The sequence below is a fragment of the Doryrhamphus excisus genome, linkage group LG20 (genome assembly GCF_037039965.1).
Source record: "Doryrhamphus excisus strain RoL-2023G ecotype Guam linkage group LG20, RoL_Dexc_Guam_v1.1, whole genome shotgun sequence".
In the NCBI taxonomy this organism is placed as follows: Eukaryota; Metazoa; Chordata; class Actinopteri; order Syngnathiformes; family Syngnathidae; genus Doryrhamphus; species Doryrhamphus excisus.
In genome coordinates, this window is record NC_136376.1 from 9,562,921 (window position 1) to 9,583,898 (window position 20,978).

The 20,978-nt window shown below is 41.2% G+C and overlaps 1 protein-coding gene and 1 long non-coding RNA gene across 3 annotated transcripts in view; one reads left to right on the forward strand and one right to left on the reverse strand.

Annotated features, from left to right (window-relative positions):
- Window positions 1–12,143: 12,143 nt before the first annotated feature.
- Window positions 12,144–20,978, reverse strand: part of LOC131108301 (uncharacterized) — a 40,955-nt gene continuing 32,120 nt past the window's right edge. For both annotated transcript variants that reach the window (XM_078787256.1, XM_078787255.1), the window contains 2 exons: window positions 14,556–14,749; window positions 12,144–13,465 (listed from right to left, as the gene is read on the reverse strand). In XM_078787256.1, coding sequence (XP_078643382.1) covers window positions 13,234–13,465; window positions 14,556–14,749 — 426 coding nt within the window. In that variant the 3' untranslated portion in view covers window positions 12,144–13,233. The remainder of the gene's footprint in view (window positions 13,466–14,555; window positions 14,750–20,978) is intronic.
- On the forward strand, window positions 12,882–20,207 carry LOC144894481 (uncharacterized). The gene is made up of 3 exons (XR_013625096.1): window positions 12,882–13,002; window positions 14,604–14,767; window positions 19,440–20,207. It is a non-coding gene; the product is annotated as an uncharacterized LOC144894481 (long non-coding RNA).

A 20,978-nucleotide genomic window follows, 5' to 3' on the forward strand; every position in this document is an offset into this window, starting at 1 on the left:
TTCACATCGCCAACCGCTGGTTGGCGATGCATGGAGGCACAGCCAATGTCGCCTGTGATTTGGACCATATGAGAGAGCAGGTCTCATTAGTTAGGACTGCATCTACTGTATTGGAAGATCCCCCCCAACAAAATGACATCTGTGTTTGTTTATGTTCCCCATACAAGCCTGGACTGTTTCTGAGTGACTTTAAACAGAAAGAATCAGTGTAAGCAATGCAGATGGGGGGCATATGGAAACATTGGATTGTTTAATTTACTTAAAAAAAAAAAAACTGTCGAGTAACATGTCACAACATAAGCATGGCTGATGTAGCTCAGCAGGCCTGAGAGCGGCAAGCATGTCATTCAGCTGTAAATTACGTTACGCGCAAGGTCACCTTGTGCAAAGGTTGGGGGAGGAAATGGGATGATGGTGTAATTCATCTCAACAAGGCACCAATATTTATCACACAGTGAGAGTCTGATCACATGCAGTTGAACTCAGAATTGCCGTTTTATGATAGGACCAAATAATATGTTATCATCTATATTGCTATTGTGGTAAATCATATTTTGTTTGTAAATACCAAGCTATTTAATCATAGCTTATTGCCCAAACAGAGAGAGAAGCACGGCTCCAAAGCGGCTATTTTCACTCTGCTAAATTGCTGTCCTTGAATGACTTTCAACTCCAAACCATGCTCCCTCAAGGAGACATGTCTTAGCATAATACAGAGAGCTTAGAAGTCATTGATATGTGTTCCCTCTGCTCTGACAAGCCCCGGCTTCCAGGCAAGGAATCCCCCCCCCCCCCCCACCCAACCCCCTCCCACATCCACCACATGCCAGCTTATTGCCAGCATGTTGCCAAGTCTGTGCCACGCCGGCTTTGGCACCCTTGACCGCTGACTCTGTCTCATTCACACCTCCCCCCCCTTCCCCCGGACTCATGTAGCAGCTTACATCAGCACCAACTATGCAGATTATGAATAATACATACACAATTGATGGAAGAAATGGTGTGATATTTCACTAGTTGTCCCCCTTTAAACGTATTGAAATCATTAAGATACCAGACAGTATCTTATAATATTGCTGTTGTGCATCGGCACTTTGCTATATATGGGTAAATGGACAGGCAAGGTCAAAACCGTCCCCATAGACCCCAGCTGGCACCAACCAAGTCACAGGGGTGCTTGTGAGTCGGATATGTTTTCATGCTGGATGCACAATTTGTCCAGTGTTTACTCTCCCGTCCATTTGCATCACCGACCGTCGACTTGAGTGACATGTGACATCCACATGGAGCCACTGTACAGTACGTTTTTTTGATTGATACTACTACATAAGTACAGTCAAACCTTTTTGTACACCCCATGTTTTTACAATTTAGTTTTCTTTGAAAATGTTTACCAAAATGGCTGCACGGTGGTTGAGTGGTTAGTGTGCAGGCCACACAGCTCAGAGACCTGAGTTTGATTCCACGTTCGAGCATCTCTGTGTGGAGTTTGCATGTTCTCTCCGTGCATGTGTGGGTTTTCTCCGGGTACTCCGGTTTCCTCCCACATTCCATTGGCGAATGTGAGTGTGAATGGTTGTTTGTCTATATGTGCCCTGTGATTGGCTGGCGACCAGTCCAGGGTGTACTCCCCAGCGACCCTTGTGAGGATAAGTGGTAGAAAATGAGTGAATGAATGTTTATTCATGCTTGTCCCATATGACTGAAGGTCAACTTTACAAGCACCGGTGTACCACTGACCACCAGTGGACGCCACTAATTCCAAGTTAGTAGCAGTAATGTAAGTGACCATGGTTCAAAACCGCACGATGGCACATACTTACTATCAACATTGTTTTGCTTTTTGGTTCTGGCTCTCTAGCAAATAAAAAAAACCTCTGGTTGGCCCACTTATAGCCCAGGTACCAAATGCACCCCATCACTTATGGACCAATTTTTATATATAAATATTTATATATATACCAATATTTATTATAACCGGCGGCACGGCGGACGAGTGGTTAGCGCGCAGACCTCACAGCTAGGAGACCAGAGTTCAATGCCACTCTCAGCCATCTCTGTGTGGAGTTTGCATGTTCTCCCCGTGCATGCGTGGGTTTTCTCCGGGTACTCCGGTTTCCTCCCACATTCCAAAAACATGCTAGGTTAATTGGCGACTCCAAATTGTCCATAGGTATGAATGTGAGTGTGAATGGTTGTTTGTCTATATGTTCCCTGTGATTGGCTGGCGACCAGTCTCAGGGTGTACTCCAGGAGACCCAGGTTTGATTCCAATTCCAAATTGTCCATAGGTATGAATGTGAGTGTGAATGGTTGTTTAAACCCGCAAGTGGGCTACACGGCGCACAGGTCTCACTGGGAGGAGACCGGGAGTTCAATTCCAACCTCGGGCATCCCTGTGTGGAGTTTGCATGTTCTCCCCGTGCATGCGTGGGTTTTCTCCGGGTACTCCGGTTTCCTCCCACATTCCAAAAACATGCTAGGTTAATTGGCCACTCCAAATTGTCCATAGGTATGAATGTGAGTGTGAATGGTTGTTTGTCTATATGTTCCCTGTGATTGGCTGGCGACCAGTCTCAGGGTGTACTCCGCCTCTAGCCCGAAGACAGCTGGGATAGGCTCCAGCACCCCCGCGACTCTCGTGAGGAAAAGTGTTTTTAGGATATGGTACTTTGTTTCATCTGTTCTTCTTTTTAAAGATGAAAACGTAAATCTAGTAAAAAGATACGCATTCATCGGTCGGTGTGATGAAGACAATGGATGGTGTTCAAGTCTTGTGTTACATGCTGGGAGACCATCAAATGTGTTTGGTTGTTGATGATGCAAATAAACAAAAACAAGAGTTACTCATTGGTTGTGATACTCTTCTGTAAAAAAGAGATATACGTAGCGCCGCCTTGATGATGAATCACATGTTGACATTCAAAGCAAAAAATATAATTATTTTCATTTATATTTATATATCATCATTTATATTTAATATGTATTAACTGGCTGGCAACCAGTCCAGGGTGTACTTTGCCTCTCACCCAAAGTCAGTTGGGATAGGTTCCAGCATACCCCATGACCCTAGTGAGGATAAGTGGCATAGAGGATGGATGGATATAGTTTATATATTATATCAATATTTAATGATTATTTGGGGGCCACATGGTGCGTGAGTGGTTAACATGCAGGCCACACAGTCAGGAGATTGGGATGACCTAGGTTCGATTCTCTGCTTGTGTTGAGTTTACATGTTCTTGTTAATTAGTGACTCCAAATTGTCCATAGGTGTGAATGTGAGTGTGAATGGTTGTTTGTCTATATGTGACCTGTGATTGGCTAGCGACCAGTCCAGGGTGTACCGCGCCTTCCGTCCGAAGACAGCTGGGATAGGTTCCAGCACCCACCGGAAAAAGCGGTATAAAATGAAGATGAATGAACTCCTGGTCTGTTTTCAATAAATATCAGATGCACTTCTCCTAGATTTACAATACATAGTCCACCTCTTTGAGCTCATTAGGCACCCAAGGCAAGTTTATTGGAGCACAATTCATACACAAGGCCTTTCAAAGTACTTTACAGAGAAGAAAGCAAATGAAATCAAGACTGGAGTTGAGACTTGGACAGCAGCTGTTTTACATTTCTGTATTTCCATCTTCTCCCACATTGGATCCTGACAGCTATAATCCTGCACCAACACCTTTTGTTCATATTCATAATCATCTGATTAAACATTGCCTACATGGAAAGCTGAACTCGAGCTTGAAAAATATGCGTGCACGTGTATCTTCTATGACATAAGCCCAGTACGGCTCCTTCCTTGCAAATGTATCGTCACACCTGATGAATGACCTGGTTTCCTTTATCTCGAGAGACATCTGTGCACGAGAAGACGCACGAAACGTCAGGCCTCTTCAACCGCCTGTCATGGAATCAATCCTTCCTTCTCCTTGGGGGATGAATCGGTGATGATGCTCCGCTTCAACCTTCACTCTTTCTCTCGTTTCTTCTTTCTCTGAAGGTATCATGCATCCATCCTAATATTTTGTCATCCTGTCTTTTTTTCCCCCCTTGCTGAGATTAGCTCTCTCTTTCTTTCCCTCCACATGCTGACTTTCCTCACGCTTCTGTTTCTTTTTATCTCTCCCAACCCCCCCCTCTTTTCAGCTCCCCACTCCTCTTTCTCTCTTACTCGCGTCTTGCGGAGCTGAGGGACGACTGTGATTAGGACAGAAGAGAACTGGCTGTAAGACAGAGACAAACTCAGAACTGGGTCATCATTGTTTCAGCTCGAGACCGTGCAGATGAAAAGCTCAAAGACAAGAGCAGAAAACGATGCACGGCGCTGCGACGTCAGCCCGAGACATTTCTGGGTCTCTGCAAAAAAATAAAAAATAAAAAATACTGATGCAAAACGAGTCAGGGCTGAAGCACAGAATTCAACATAATAAGAGCTGAATAAAACATGCTGCTAACCTGATTTCCCATCCCTGAACCCTTCAACTTAATAACCATCCATTAGTCGACTAAGGCTGCATGGCAGAGGACAATCGTGGACAAAAGTGCAGTAGTCGTGAAGCTCAGGAGGGATAAATTATTGGTTGTCAGGCAGGTGATAGTGTCATTTTTTTTTTCTCCCACTCTCTCTCTCTCTAATTCCTGTCCTCCGCAGTCATCTCTCTCTCGTTCTTGTAGCCCTTTAGCAGACAGTCTGACAGGGTCTGTCCCACTGGCCGACCATTCAGCACTCATCATGCGCATCATTTCCTCTCATCGTTCCCCTTGGTGTGCTTTTTCCATCTTCTCTGGTTTCTTCTCTCAGCGCCTTTAGCCACTACCCAAAACATTTTACATCTGTGGTAGGACGATGTGTGTCCAGAATATGGAAGCTTTTGAATGTAGCGGTTCTTCTACATTTTGTCGTCTTTACTCATTCCCAAAAATATGTTTCATGTTTCATGATGTCGATATTATCGTCTTTACTTTGTGTGTAAATGTGCAGTTTTCCAAATTTTATCATTGCCAGTATTATTTACTTGACTTCTTATTTGTGATTTCATTAAGATGAACCCGTTTTACTTGTTGATACAGTAAAGTCTCGTTATATCGATATTGTCGGGAGTCGGAAAAAATATCGATATAACCGGACTGTCAATATATCCGATCCTGCGCCGAACTGCATTAAAATCGGACAATAATGCACTCGACATTGTTCTATAGTATAGAACAATGCTATGTGGGGTGGGTTGAGCATGACCTGTGAACCAGGAAGTGCGGGAATCGGTGTGTGTGCTGCGCTCTGGTGGTGGAAGTGTGAAAAATAAAGTTGACTGGAAGCAGCCGTTCGCTGTGTTCTTTTTTGGTATTGAAATCCTTAAGCAAAGATTGATTTAAGCTGCTTTTGTATCGATATAAGCAGACCAAATTGGCTGGCGGGAGATGAAAAGGGCATCGTAGTAACCGGATTATCATAATAACCGGGTATCGTACTAACAGAACTAATTATATCATAAAAGACTAGAAATTTGCCGGGAAATGAAAATAGTATCGTAATAAGCAGTAATTCGTTATAACCGATATCGATATAACAAGACTTTACTGTAGTTGGAAAACACATTATTTTAATTGAATATTTGAATATTTATTATTGAATATTGAATAATATTGAATATCTATTTTTCTATAGTTACATATTGCCTTATTTTGTCTTATTTTGCATAAACCGCCCAGTCCAGGGTACCCGCGACCCTAGTGAGGATAAGCTGCATAGAAAATGGATGGATGGATACATAAACAGTGTTTACTTGTGAATTGCATCCAGTGACATGACAGTACATGAAGTAAATGTCAATTATGCAACATATCGTACCATGGATAGCGATTAAAAAAAAAAGCATTTGGGTTCTACAGTATGGAGAGGTATGGACTCGAGTCGTACTGGAGTCACAATTTGGACTCAACAAAGACTTGCAACTCAACATCAATGACTCGGGACTTGACTCATTTGATGACTTGAAATTACTTCAAATAAACAACACATTTTCCTTCTGAATCTGCCTCATGTAATGCATCTATTAACGGCTAATCACGAGTAAGAACAATGACTGTATAGATTACCTTTCTATGCACTGACTAATCTTTTTTCTGTGACTTGGTCTTGTAACACTGGTTTCATTTTATTTACAAATGAAACCAATTCAAATTGGATTGAAATTCAGTTCAATTAGATTGTTAAAATTGCATTTTATTTGCGAGACACGAAACTGTGCATGTGACTTGAAAGGACTTCAAGCCTTGACTAGACTTGACTAGTCTTGACTTGAGACTTGAGCTTGACTTGCACGTGGGCTTGCTCCCACCTCTGGTTAATAGTAAAAAACACTCGTGGTTTTTAAGATGCTCACTGAGCTGACCTGTTGATGGGTTGCACTGCATATTTTTCCACATTGTAACACTTTTGTGGCACTTAAGTTACTTTATCTTCTTTATTTTCCTTTTCTTCATCCTCTCCTTACTAGGAAATTGTGATATTTCAACACATGTGACAACAACAACAACAACAACAACAACAATTCTCCCGACTCCTTTTTGCAGAGTTTGCATTGTTCAAGTTGTTCTTAATGTTATGTCCAAAACAAAAACATTGCCATTACCACGTGACTGTAATGCCGAAGATCCTGAAAACTGTTTTTAAATTGAATTACTACTCTATGCTAGCAAGCTTTTTTCCCCACAATGCCACCTGGTGGACATAGTGTGACACTGCCCCACTTGTCCCTAATACAAAATGGCCATAACATCATCAAAGCTGGCTAATGCTATTTACTATTTATTAATAGTAATAATAATAATATTAGTAGAAGTAGTTGTAGTAGGGTTATAGATTTTTAAGATCTTACCAGTTCTTTATAAATGACTTAATAAAACCAATGTTTTTTTTAATTGAAGCTTATTTTTTTAATCACTAAAACCAGCTGTCGTGATGGCAACCTCCTGGGTCATAAAGTGGCGACCGCTCATCAATTCTGTTCAGGGAAGAAAGGCAGGATCCAAATAGCAAAGTGGCACAAACATGATTGAATATTTTGAGAGCATGACAGTAGATGGTTTCTCTGGGTCGGACTGACGTCTCTCACAGGCCTGACTTAACTTGCCCCTTGGGGTTACTGAGCTGTGATGTTTTGTCTTCTCCATTAAAGCTTGATCAAGGCAACATGGTTGAGTCTGACATGACAATGTGTGTCTGGTTTGGTTTCAAAGGATTTAGAGACACTAAAATATACTTCTGAGTCCTTCACTGCCATCTAGTGGCTGGTTGCTTGTATGCAATGACTTTATGGATTTTATGGAGATGTTGAAAAAAAATCTGTTGATTTGACCAGCAAAAAATGCTGCACCTTAACTGAATACAGAAAATACATGTTTTACAATGTCTTTGGAGTTTGTACTTTCATCTGTCTGAATTTATAATAAAAAAGTATGTTGGATGGTATAGAAAACATACACATAAAAACTAAAAAATATTATCAATTTATACTCTTTGTATTTTCATAAACTATTGGTATTTAGAGTTCTGGATAATTCAATTTGTTTAGTATCTCAGAAAATCAAACCCTCGTAATGAAGTCTGTAATGGGATCACACACAAAATCTGGTTTAGGACCATAAAAAGCCTTCCAGGTTTCAGTGAGCATCTCTACTTAAGAGTATATGTAAATTAATCTTTCATTTTTATCTTTTATATTATGAAGTTCTGCAATCAGACGTTATTCTCATGTGATGGATTTATGGTATATAGTAAGTTCTGCTACAAAATTTTAAATTACTTCAGCATGGTCATTTTTTTTTACTCTGATTATGCTAATCACCATTTTTCATCTTGCCTTAATTAAACCTTTTAATGGCCATTATGTTCGCTATATTTCATTCAGAATGGACTAGAAATTGAATAACACCATGTGCTGACCTCTAGCAATCACTGCCCGCCGGCAAGGCGGCGAGAGGCAATTTCACCAACATATTTATCTCGTCCACAGCACACCTCATACTTAATCCTAATGGCCTTTTCATTAGCCTTTTAACTGACTAGTTTTTAAGTGACAATATTAAGTTTTTAAGTTGCAATATTCCAATACAAAGATCTTCTATTCTATGTATATTTACGGAATTGTTAGTCTTAGGTGAAATGGTCAGTTGTTGGTTGAAATTGTTACATTATTGGGGCATAGTGATGATAAAATTAATCTTTAATAGGTTTTGTTCTTTTATTGATTGATGATTTAATCCTGGATATTGGATTTTAGACTCTCTATCAAAGCAATTAATTGCTGAGCGTTGTGCCGAGGACATGTTTTCAATGCATAGTTTATGGATTCAGCTCAGCATCATGGCAGCCAAACCCGTGCACGACATAATATGGGATATGGCAGAAGCACCACAAAATTGTCAGAATTGTCCCCCAGCCGTGGGGGTGGCCACTGGGGTGGCCGTAGAAGGACACAGGGTGGCCACGGCCACACTGTAGCTCCACCACTTATAATATCTTGAGAAACTGCTGAGTAAAATACAAACAAAGCATAAGAATAGAACATAACCCTGCGATATAATATGCCAACGCTCAGATCGCTCAAAACATATTTGTGATGGATTCAAATAAACTGGGGATCTTGAACAAGATAAGCAGAAGAAAATGAATTCATTAGGATAATTTTGACTGCAAATGTTTATTCATTCATTCATTTTCTACCGCTTTTCCTCACAAGGGTCGCGGGGGGTGCTGGGGCCTATCCCAGCTGTCTTCGGGCGAGAGGCCGGGTACACCCCGGACTGGTCGCCAGCCAATCACAGGGCACATATAGACAAACAACCATTCACACTCACATTCATACCTATGGACAATTTGGAGTCACCAATTAACCTAGCATGTTTTTGGAATGTGGGAGGAAACCGGAGTACCCGGAGAAAACCCACGCATGCACGGGGAGAACATGCAAACTCCACACAGAGATGGCCGAGGGTGGAATTGAACCCTGGTCTCCTAGCTGTCAGGTGCAAATGTTTAATTGAAACATATTTTCAAAAGTGGCAGCCATAATCCTACACCAGCACCTTATTTTTCCTTTTACATTTTATTAAGTTTAATGTAGCACATCATGATTTTTATTGATGATTACAATTTGTAGTCTGTCATGTTTTAAAAACTAGTTTCTCCATACAGACTTTTGGATTAATTACCATGCAAACCAGTTCTGTCCGGATCTTCACTTCCTCAGGAAACCTGCACCTTTTATGCAGACTTTGCCAGTAGATGGCAGTATATCCTCATCTTGTGTGGCTTTACCATATTGCAGGAATAATCCTGGAGGGACAAAGGTCAAATAACACAGCACATCTGACCAGAAGTGGGTCAACACACAAATATCTCGAGGGACTTTCTTAAGTAGCTAGTGCAGCTACTTAGAATGAGATTTACCAGAGGAAAGGGTAGAAGCCCCACTTCCACCTCCACAAAATGAAATCAAAAGCCCCTGGGATTTGTCTGTTACCCTTCCAGCTCCCCTCTGGCACAAAATCATTACCTCTGTATGAAAAACTCTAAGGTTTTTGATCATGTTACTGCCTTGCGGGTTAAATGAAAATGTGACAATCAGTTTAAATAAGACAGTGATTGTTCTTTAATTAATTGTAGCTGCAAGTGTAATTTAAAACACATGGACAAATCTGAATCACAGATTCCTTAATACATTTTCTCAATGATAATAACAACAATAATGATAATATTATAAGCATTAGCAATATACATTATACATAATACAAATATATATGCATCATTCTATGTAGTAAATGTAATATTGTTGTTAATAATTCTCATTAGTAGTAGTATATCTTATACAGTAAAATCTTGGAATGCCCCAGTTTTTGTATGATTCAGTTTTTCCACTAAAAAATTCAATATGGCAATATTGCCATTAATGAATTTGCCCTAGACTGTATAATTCAATGCAATTGTGTGCCCAGCAAACAACCTATATGCATTAGTGAGTGAACAAGACAACACTTGCTTCACAATAATAGGAAGGATCAAAAAGCACCACACAGTTGAGTTCAACACTGTTAAATAACCCGTCATGGGGTCAAAGAAAAATGCGAGTGCCAGTAATGACAAAAAGAGGGTGAGAAACGACATTGAATTCAAGAAAGAATTGATTGCAAACTACACTTACTTTACTGACTTTGTCTTAAAAAAAATTAAAAATCATGTTTAATGTTCCTCTGTTTATTTTATTTGTCATTTTGCTAATTATTTTCTACAAAATATGTGGATAATTGGCCACTTCAAATTATATGAATGTGAGTGTGAATGGTTGTTTGTCTTTATGTGCCCTGTGATTGGCTGGCGACCAGTCCAGGGTGTACCCCGCCTCTCGCCCGAATACAGCTGGGATAGGCTCCAGCACCCCCGCGACCCTCATGAAAATAAGCGGTAGAAAATGAATGAATAAAAATGTGTGGTTTTTTTTTTCATATTTTGGTGTCTGGAACAGATTAATTGGATTTACATTATTTCCTATGAGAATGAAAATCATTAATTTCATTTTCTACCGTTTATCCTCACGAGTGTTGCACGGGTGCTGGAGCCTATCCCAGCTGTCTTCAGGCGAGAGGCGGGGTACCTGAACTGGTCGGCAGCCAATCACAGGGAATGAAAATAAATTTTAATCATATAACAAAATCTAAGGTACCCCTGTTTATTATTATTATTATTATTATTATTATTATTATTATTAAGCAGTAGTCATAGTAGTGGTCAGATGGTTTGAATCTCGGCTCACATGTCTCTCAGTGGAGTTGTGCATGTCTACATTTTTTTTTTTTTTTTTAGAAGTAACATCAGCTTCTGCTTTAAGACCCCATGTACTCTAATTTAAGACTGAGTGTTTGTCTAATGTTTAGCGGACAGGAATTCCCTTGCTTCCCATCAGACCTGTATACGTTTTATTGGCTTTTGTGGGATTTGGGTAGGAAACCAAAAGTAATGCCCCCTTTCCCACATCAAACAGATGCAAAGCACCCCAAAATGTCAAAGGGTGGGAGTTGAAGGTGGAGGGATCGGATGAGGGGTTAAAAGAAGGGGGGGTCTAAGGAGTGAGAAGCTGAGGCTGATAGAGACGAAAAGAAAAATGCAACATCAGCGGACTCAGAGCTTATCAACGTGCGCTTGGATGTTGTTCCTGAGGCTGCTAAGGCGAACCAGATGTAGTGCAGGTTGCTCAGTGCCACTACGTGTTAGGTACAGCTTGGGTCAACCTGAGGCGTGTTGGCAGTAGAATAGGAGGAGGTTCATTGAAATGTTCTGCAGATGTTTCTGACTAATGTGTACTGTACAAGGTCTTACGGCTCATCTTCCTGACTTCCAAAGCGTCCGCTTTCCCTGTCAGCCTCAAGCCTGCCAACAGGCAGTGGATGGTAGCAGGAGTGTTACATCCTGACTGTGTTTTCTGGGTTCTGTCACCATGGCTTTCTTCATTTGCCAGCAGCAGTGTTTATAGGATTGTGTCTCATTTTCTCCAGTGTTAATTTATTTCCATAAAGACAGCCATGACACATAGTCTCCTCTGCCCCGTGTGTCTGCAAAGTCCTGCTCTACTTTTCTCATCTCGGTCTTTGCAAAGAATGAACCATGCTGCTGTGTCATTTTGACAATAAGCATTACGCTCATTGTCAGTTTATTTTTCCTTTCTTCTCCATCCTGTCATGGTATTGTGCTGTGGGTTTTGGATAACTTCTCACCAACACTTCCGGAGGTATGACATAATGGTCATCTGTGTCAGTTTACAAGTTGTGGCTACGTTGAATTTATTTTCCCATGTCCGTGCCAAAGTTTCTCCAATTGCTACGGATTCATATCCCTCCCCCTCCCCGGCAACCATCATGTCACCTTGGGATTACAAATAATTCTGTTTGATTGTCGAATCATTAAAAAGTACTCTACGGTACACCGTCCAAAACCCTCAACAAACTACAATATATTCAGAACTCCGCTGCCCGCCTCCTCCCGTCAACACATTACCCCTGTCCTCCAAAACCTCAAAATTCTTCTCATCACCTACAAAGCCCTCCACGATCGGACCCCCCCATATCTCACAGACCTGCTCCATCCACACAATCCCCCCTTCGCTCCTCAGACTCCAACCTCCTGGCACTCCCCTGTAAGACCAAGCTCCGAACCTGGGGAGACAGAGCCTTCTCCATCGCTGCCCCCACCCTCTGGAACTCTTTGCCCCATTCACTCCGTGCTTGTCCTGACCTTCCCAGTTTCAAAAAACAACTAAAAACCCACCTCTTTAAATCTGTTTTTAATGTCTAACTTTTTATACCTGACTGCTGTGCCCCGCCCCGTTTTTTCTCATGTTTTAACTGTGTATTAACCAATGTATGTTGTATTTTAATGTACATTTTACTCTGTTTACTTGCTTTTATTCCCATTCTTCTGTAAAGTGTCTTTGAGTATTTTGAAAAGCGCTATGCAAATAAAATGTATTATTATTATTAAAAGTACAGGTGAGTAACCTCTGACCTTTATGAGCAAACTGGTGAGCAAAGTGGTTTCTTCGGACCCCCAACAGCCTGGTACTGTTTGTGCCGTGTACTTTTGCACGATCCACTAGCGCTTAACGAGGGAGAACGTGGTTGAAATGAGGCATTTCTGTGGCCAAGGGTTTATTCCCACAGCCCGCTGGTTTGTATTACAACACAAAAAAGACCAAAACGTGACTCAACTCCGAGAAAGCTACATGTGTGTGTTCTGCAAAGACAACGCAGAATGCAAAGCTTTCAGGCATGCATGTAAAACTACAGTAGATTGCATGTTTTCTTGTACTTCCAAGCTGTCTTTTTTTTTTTTTTTTCCAGGAGTTCCTCTGAGCCAGATCAAGCATTCATTGTTGCACCCTCAGGAATAACTCTGATGGATGTTAGACAAGCCTGCTCTTCCATATCTAGTGAAGCATAGGATTTGTATCCTTTTATTCTTAAATCACGGCTCTCTCCCGTGTCGTAAATTTGTGAAACGATTCAGTGAATGTGTGTCGGTTTGAGTCAAGGCTTCCATATGCTGTACATCGGGCTTTGACAGTGACAAAATGCACCAATACATAATCATAAGACATAGTCGCTGTAACGAATCACATCATAGGAATAAAACGCTAGTAATTCTTATTCTTGGTCCCTCTGTGTTGCTCCCCGTCATCAGATAGCCATTACCCTGCGCAGTGATGGGGTTTCCATGGTGATCACATCCTCTGCTCGCAGGGGATTAGGGTTAACCATGTGCTGCAGGATCAGAGGAGGGTGTTGGGGGGTGAGGGCAGGAGTCGGCTGACGGAGCACAATAATCTGGGCGCTGGGGAGCTGGAGCAGAAGGTGACTTAGTTCTTCTTCGGTGAAGTTGACCACCGGTGCCCCATTCACTTCCACGAGCCTACAGAGGACATTTTAGAGACAGACAGTCTGAATATGAAAAACAATTTACAGCATGATTCACTCCACAAATTCCCCTATTAGTTTTTTTATGTCCATGGGAAATGTCTTTTGGCCAAGATGCTGCAATCAAAGCCTGTGCAGCATCTGCGGTTCTTTCTCTGCACTGTCATGCTGACTTCAACATGGGAATTAATTTGGCCGTTCAAAGTAGGACTTATTTTCAAATGACACCATTATTGGGGCCATAAAAATGTTACAAACTGTCTTTTTGTCAAAATCTAGTTCCTGTATATGACGTGTTAAGTGTTCAGCGTGTCACCGCCAATGGTGAAGCGGACGCTGTTGCTATAACGTACGTTCAAAAAAAAAAGCTTTCCAAAAAAATGTACTCCACCACATCAAAGTCCAGCATTGCAGTACTTCCATCCATCCATTCCAACCCTCAGTTTGCTGACTGTGAGACCAACATGCTAACTCCTCGGCATTACTTACTTAATGCTAGAATTATTGCTGAAATGTTTATTTATGGACACTCCAAAGTAAAGTAAAGTAGAAAATAGAAAGGTAAAGTAAAATACATTCTCTGTGTATTAACAAAGTACTGTATTGCACAACACAGCATCCCCAGAACCAATGTTGTAGAAGCACTAAGGAGAAAAACAACCATTCATTCATTCATTCATTCATTCATTCATTCATGCCTGCATTAATACTGGTGAGCTGAACAGTACAACAGTACAACAGTACAACAGTACAACAGTACAACAGTACAACAGTACAACAGTATGTGTTTTCATAGCTCAGTAATGAGCTCCATCATTTTAGATGTCGATAAAGATGCTGGTTGCTAACCACTCGTGATAGTTCAAATGCAGCTCATGTTATCTCATGCAATTAATAAAAACAACATGAGACTGTTGCCTACAGCCACACACAGTGTAATACACTCTGGTGGTTATTCACTTAAGGAGACCATGCAGTTACTTGACTAGGGGCATTAATTAGCATACAGATTTTTCAGTCATTTTTGAAGTTTTCTAGGTATAATTCTATCACTGGTGATCTTTGGAATGAATTGATCATCATACCTGTCATCCACACATAGTTGCGACCTGTCCACCTTGACCACCACTAAGCCACTGCCTTCAATGTACCGACATGTAAAGCCATAGCAGCCGTCCGGTCCACGGTTCTCCTGGACCACCAACAGCATGGCGGGAGACTGTGGAGACACCAACTGGCTCAGGCTACTGATGGCCATGTTCTTTCTCTGGTCTTTCTCCTGAATGCAGAACAGATTGTGAGTTTACACTGTGGACACACAAGCAATGACAAATGCATACTCACAAGCAAGATGGTTAGTTTTGATGGAATTATTTAATAATATGTTTACAATTATGGGCGGCACGGCGGTCTAGTGGTTAGCGCGCAGACCTCACAGCTAGGAGACCAGGGTTCGATTTCACCCTTGGCCATCTCTGTGTGGAGTTTGCATGTTCTCCCTGTGCATGCGTGGGTTTTCTCCGGGTACTCCGGTTTCCTCCCACATTCCAAAAACATGCTAGGTTAATTGGCGACTCCAAATTGTCCATAGGTATGAATGTGAGTGTGAATGGTTGTTTGTCTATATGTGCCCTGTGATTGGCTGGAGACCAGTCCAGGGTGTACCCCGCTGGGATAGGTTCCAGCACCCCATGTGACCCTCATGAGGATAAGCGGTAGAAAATGAATGAATGAATGAAGCATGAGTGGTTAGCGTGCAGGCCACACAGCTACAAGACCCGAGTTCAATTCCACCCTCGGCCATCTCTCGGTGTGGAGTTTGCATGTTCTCCCCGTACATGTGTAGGTTTTCTCCGGGTACTCCGGTTTCCTCCCACATTCCAAAAACATGCTAGGTTAATTAGCGACTCCAAATTGTCCATAGGTATGAATGTGAGTGTGAATGGTTGTTTGTCTATATGTGCTCTGTGATTGGCTGGCCACCAGTCCAGGGTGTACCCCGCCTCTCGCCCGGAGACAGCTGGGATAGACTCCAGCAACCCTTGTGAGGATAAGCGGTAGAAAATGAATGAATGAATGTTTACGATTATGGGCGGCACGGCGGTCGAGTGGTTAGTGTGCAGACCTCACAGCTAGGAGACCAGGGTTCAATTCCACCCTCTGCCATCTCTGTGTGGAGTTTGCATGTTCTCCTTGTGCATGCGTGGGTTTTTTCCGGGTACTCCGGTTTCCTCCCACATTCCAAAAACATGCTAGGTTTGTCTATATGTGTCCTGTGATTGGCTGGCGACCAGTCCAGGGTGCCTCTCGCCCAAAAGACAGCTGGGATAGGCTCCAGCACCCCCGCGACCCTCGTGAGGAAAAGCGGTAGAAAATGAATGAATGTTGACGATTATGGTTGTAGTGGTGTTGAGCTACAAAAACCATCATAAGAAACACATTGTTGAAATAAAATGCATGGTAGTAATATAACCTTAGATAGACACATATAGAAATACTGTATATAGATATTTGCACATAAAGTATCCTGAAAATTAGATCCATATGGTCCAAGTACACAAGAAAAGATTCTGTACACATGCTTTAAATCCACATTTTATCACGTCATCGCATGTAAACATTGTTAAGAAGTTGTGGCTTATGTCTATGAAATATAATTTCCTCAAAGGGAAACGTAACTCCATTTTCTAGCGTGCTAACTATTACAGACACCACTATGGCGAGGTCTCCGGAAGATAAGAGTTGATGTGCGTCAAAGCCTGCAGACCACCAAGACGTGATGATTAGCTTTTGAGGAGATCACGCCACAAGTAGCTTGTGGGGATCAGAAATAACTTGTGAGTCTGACCACTGAATTCCTCAGTTCCCTTATCCAGCCTCTTGGCATCCTACCACCCCCCCGCCCCCACCCCCGCCCTCTCTCTGTCAGGCGTGTGAATATTTTGCAGCAATTGATGTTGCCTAGCTTGGATCAGGGGTCAAAACTTTTGCCTGGATACATCCGCAGAAGCTCCTTAAAAAGTACACGCTAATGTGCATCATTTTCTCATAGTTGGACGCAGGACAAAATATTTTACTCATGTTTATCCACATAATTTGATCAAATCTTAACCCAGCAAAATATTACTGAATTGAAATGGGAGCATTGGGTAAACACATTTTTAGTTAATAAAACAAAAGATCATTTTGATCCTAACCAGAGAAAGAGTTTAGTTTGATCCAGTGTGACAAATCAATCTCTAACAGGCCAGACAACAATGATGGCAGATGTTCACCAACTCAGACAGTCTCACACAAGCAATAGAACATTAACCGCACTAAACAGACAATGGAACTCTCAAAGTCAAACACAATAGTTCGGTGACTTCCACTTCTCATTTGAAAAACAACAATTTCCCACAGGAAATGATGTAAAGTTAATCCATTTGTCCCTGGCTCAGGGACATTGAGTAACAGTTTAACATTCTTAACTGGAAGTACGTAAATCTATTCCTCCCTTGGTGACGCATGACAGAAACTTAATAGAAAGAAGATGATTGAATTTAACTAGTGTTATTTTTAAAGTACTGTTGGATTCTATAAGTGATGTATGCATAAAAACACATCTTGACATTTGCTATTGCTTTTTCGGTGTTTATGTTTGGTGCTGCATGAATGCACCATTTGTGAGCCTTTTCATGCAAGTCATTAAGGGTCTATCTTGATTTGGTCTTCCTCCACTTAAATATTTACTTCACAAGTTTGTCCTTAAATGCTACATTACAATTTTTTGTTTTTTGACTGCAATTAATTAATCCGTAGCTTGTTGTTTTGATTAATCGAGTAACGGGCTAGGCCCTCGATGGACTTTTTCTACCGCTTATCCTCACGAGGGCCGCAGGCATGCTGGAACCTATCCCAGCTGTCTGCAAGCAAGAGGCGCGGTAAACCCGCCCGTATTTTTTTAAAATAAAAAAACAGCAGCAGCAATTAAAAAGTAGCTGTAGTTGTTACAAGAATAAAGTCAAAATACTTAATTTTTTTTTCATTTTTATGTGAATAAAAACAATAATGTAATTTTAGTGTCTCAGAGGTGAAATATAAAAAATAGATATTATTTGAGTTGTAATATAAGAAACGAAAAACAAAATAACATTCTCTGAAAATTATGTTTAAAAAAAGTTACACTGTTATGGGAGCAAAGTCAAAACAATATAGTCATAATATTAATTAATTCATTCTTTTTCTACCGCTTATCCTCACGAGTGTTGCGGGGGTGCTGGAGCCTATCCCAGCTGTCTTCAAGCAAGAGGCGCGGTACACCCTGGACTGGTGGCCAGCCAATCACAGGGCACATATAGACAAACAACCATTCACACTCACATTCATACATATGGACAATTTGGAGTCACCAATTAACCTAGCATGTTTTTGGAATGTGGGAGGAAACCGGAGTACCCGGAGTACCACACAGAGATGGCAGAGGATGTAATTGAACTCAGGTCTCCTAGCTGTGAAGCGTGCATGTAAACCACTCGTCCACCGTGCAGCCTGGACCTATATTAATAGGATCAATAGAGCCCAAAATGTTGACCACTGTTTTCTCGACTGTGTGAATATCTTGTTTTACGTAAAACAAAACAATAGGTCTGCTTGCATGCATGACGAAGGAAATCCGATTTGAAAGGCTAAAATCAGAAGCTATTTATATTTTAAAATCCATAAACAATTCCAATAGTTGTCAATTAATTGGATAATCGATTTATCATTGATTAATTGTTGCAGCTCTACAGAAAAGCACGAACAATGTCTAGATATGTCTTAAAAACACCAAATAAAGTATGAGTAATGTCTTCATCGAACCCATCTTACGGAACATGAAACACCTAGACTAATGTCTGCTTAAGTGTGAGTAATGGGATGAGTGTAAAGTTCGACATGCAAAAACTCGCAAATTCGACTCTTGTAGTTTTTACACAAAAGTCATCTTTTCATGACATCATTCTTGCGCCTCACTGACTAATCAACTAGCTCAATCAAACTGTTACAGCAGCACCACGGCTTGTTTTGAAATTATATTTGGGACAATATTATCTTGGAATAGCATCATTTTGGAGCACCACCACACTACAGCCAAGAAAGTATACAAACAGTACATTTCTAGTCAAGTTACAGCACAAATATGCCCAAATAACAAATACGTAATGGTTAAACGGCGCAGTGGGACAGAGCTATTAGTGATATGCTACTTACATTAGCATCTGCTTGGTACATTTAGTGTAGGCAATTGATATTTGATTAATTGTATTGGCCATATTGCACTTAGTGTTGTGTCTACTTGCATTTGAACTCCACATTGCATGGCTTTTGAGGCATTTGCATCAACTATAGTAATAATTCATTCATTTTCAAGGGTCACAGGGGGGCAAGAGGCGGGGTACACCCTGGACTGGTGGCCAGCCAATCACAGGGCACATATAGACAAACAACCATTCACACTCACATTCATACCTATGGACAATTTGGAGTCACCAATTAACCTAGCATGTTTTTGGAATGTGGGAGGAAACCGGAGTACCCGGAGAAAACCCACGCATGCACGGGGAGAACATGCAAACTCCACACAGAGATGGCCGACGGTGGAATTGAACCCTAGTGTCCTAGCTGTGAGGTCTCCATGCTAATCACTCGGCCGCCGTGCCGCCCCTATAGTAATAATTATGTATCATAATTGATGTATAAATCATTTGATTATTATCGTATGAATGCTGAACACGGGTTATGCACACAGAGGTACATGCAGGTTGCAAAGATGTTATTGTCTGAGTTTCCCCTTTTCCAAAGTCCGTCTGAAGTTTTGGAGTTGTCCAAACTAAGGCGCTTATTTAAACTCTTTTCCGCTATTTGTTGTGTTTCCCCTCCGCCCCTTCGCACTCTTCCCTCTGTTTCTCTTTCCCTCCCTTCTCGACCGCTTTATTGATGCTCGCCAGTTGGAAGAGATGCGGGAGATTAAGACGGCCAATGATGAAATATTTCCTGATTGTCTGCAATGCGGGACAGCCTACGAGACCAAACACAGGGCGGTCTGCTCCTTATTAAAGCAGTGGCTCCATCAGTTCCCAGGCTGCTCCTCAGTCCTGACCTGTGTGTTAACTCTGATTAGGTCATATGATAAACATTAACGCTGCTGCTTTTCCCACAAGCTCGCCACCTAAAAAAGCGTGGCCCTGGGGCAGCAACGTGACACGGGGCACCATTCAAAGCCGAAGCCGCGTGTGTCCTTTCATGGCACCTCGTTAGGACTTCTCCAGCGGGATAAAAGGCTCACATTAAAAAAGAAGTGAGCTCCTCCGGGGATAGATGGAGATAGTTTTACACATCCTGGCCCATTTCTCCAATGCCCTCTCCCAGTGCCTTTTGTCGCATGCATTCCATTGTTGGTATGGTCACAGGCTCTCGGATGTCAGGACTACAACACGGCTTTCTCAGAAGGAGTCCAGGTCCATCCAGTCTTGTGTGCCCGTTCTCAAAACGGGACAACGTGCAAAGCTTTGCACAACAGTGGAGTGAAGTTAATGCAGCATTGTGTTGTCCCATGGGAGAACAGTGGGGACAGGATCAAAGATGATGGACATAATAGGGCCAAACACTGACCCTGACACCAGGAAGTCATTTATGCCTTCCATGCCTCAGATCTATTGTCACACAAATGACAATACAAGGTTTTCACATTGTTTAAACACAATGTACTTCGACTTTGGGTCATGTGATGGTTTATTTATTTGTTTAATTGTTAATAAGATACTTCCTGGTTCACAGGGAGGATGATGATGTTACCAATGAACAGAGAGTGGCATTTTTTAAAGCATAATAACAAAGGCTGCCATTAAAAAATAATAATATTTTTTTTAATCTGCATGTTAAAAGAATAAAAAATTAGGTTTTTTTAAAATTAGGTTGGAAAGGAAGTTATAGTATGTTGGTAATAAAGCCATCATAAAGAAAATAACATTTGCAAAGATTATTTAAGAAGAAAGTTGAAATATTTTAATAAAAAAAGAAAAAAACAGCGTTAATACTAGTAATACTTTCACCCATTTATTTCTTGAAAAATATACTTTCTTTTTCTACTTTCTTTTTTTCTACTTTTTTTTTCTACTTTCTTTTCTACTTTCTTCTCAGCATACGTATGTACATTTCTTGGTTTACAAAATATCAAAGTGGTCCTTTGCATCCATTCATTTTTCAGCATGTGGCCCTCGGTGGAGAAAGTTTGATCCTGACTCCCGACTTACTTTGCCACCATATGTCACCTGTCCATTAAAGGTGCTAAACTGGTGCAAAAAGTGGTTTACTATGGCAGGAAGTGAATGATTTACATGGGTCCAAAATTAGATGATGTCTCAAATTGTAAAGTAAAAAGACAACAAAATTATTTTATGCATGTACAGTACACTATCAGGTAAGATATGTATGTGTAGATATCCAACAATCAAAATAAAACCACAACTTTTCAAAATTCCACACTA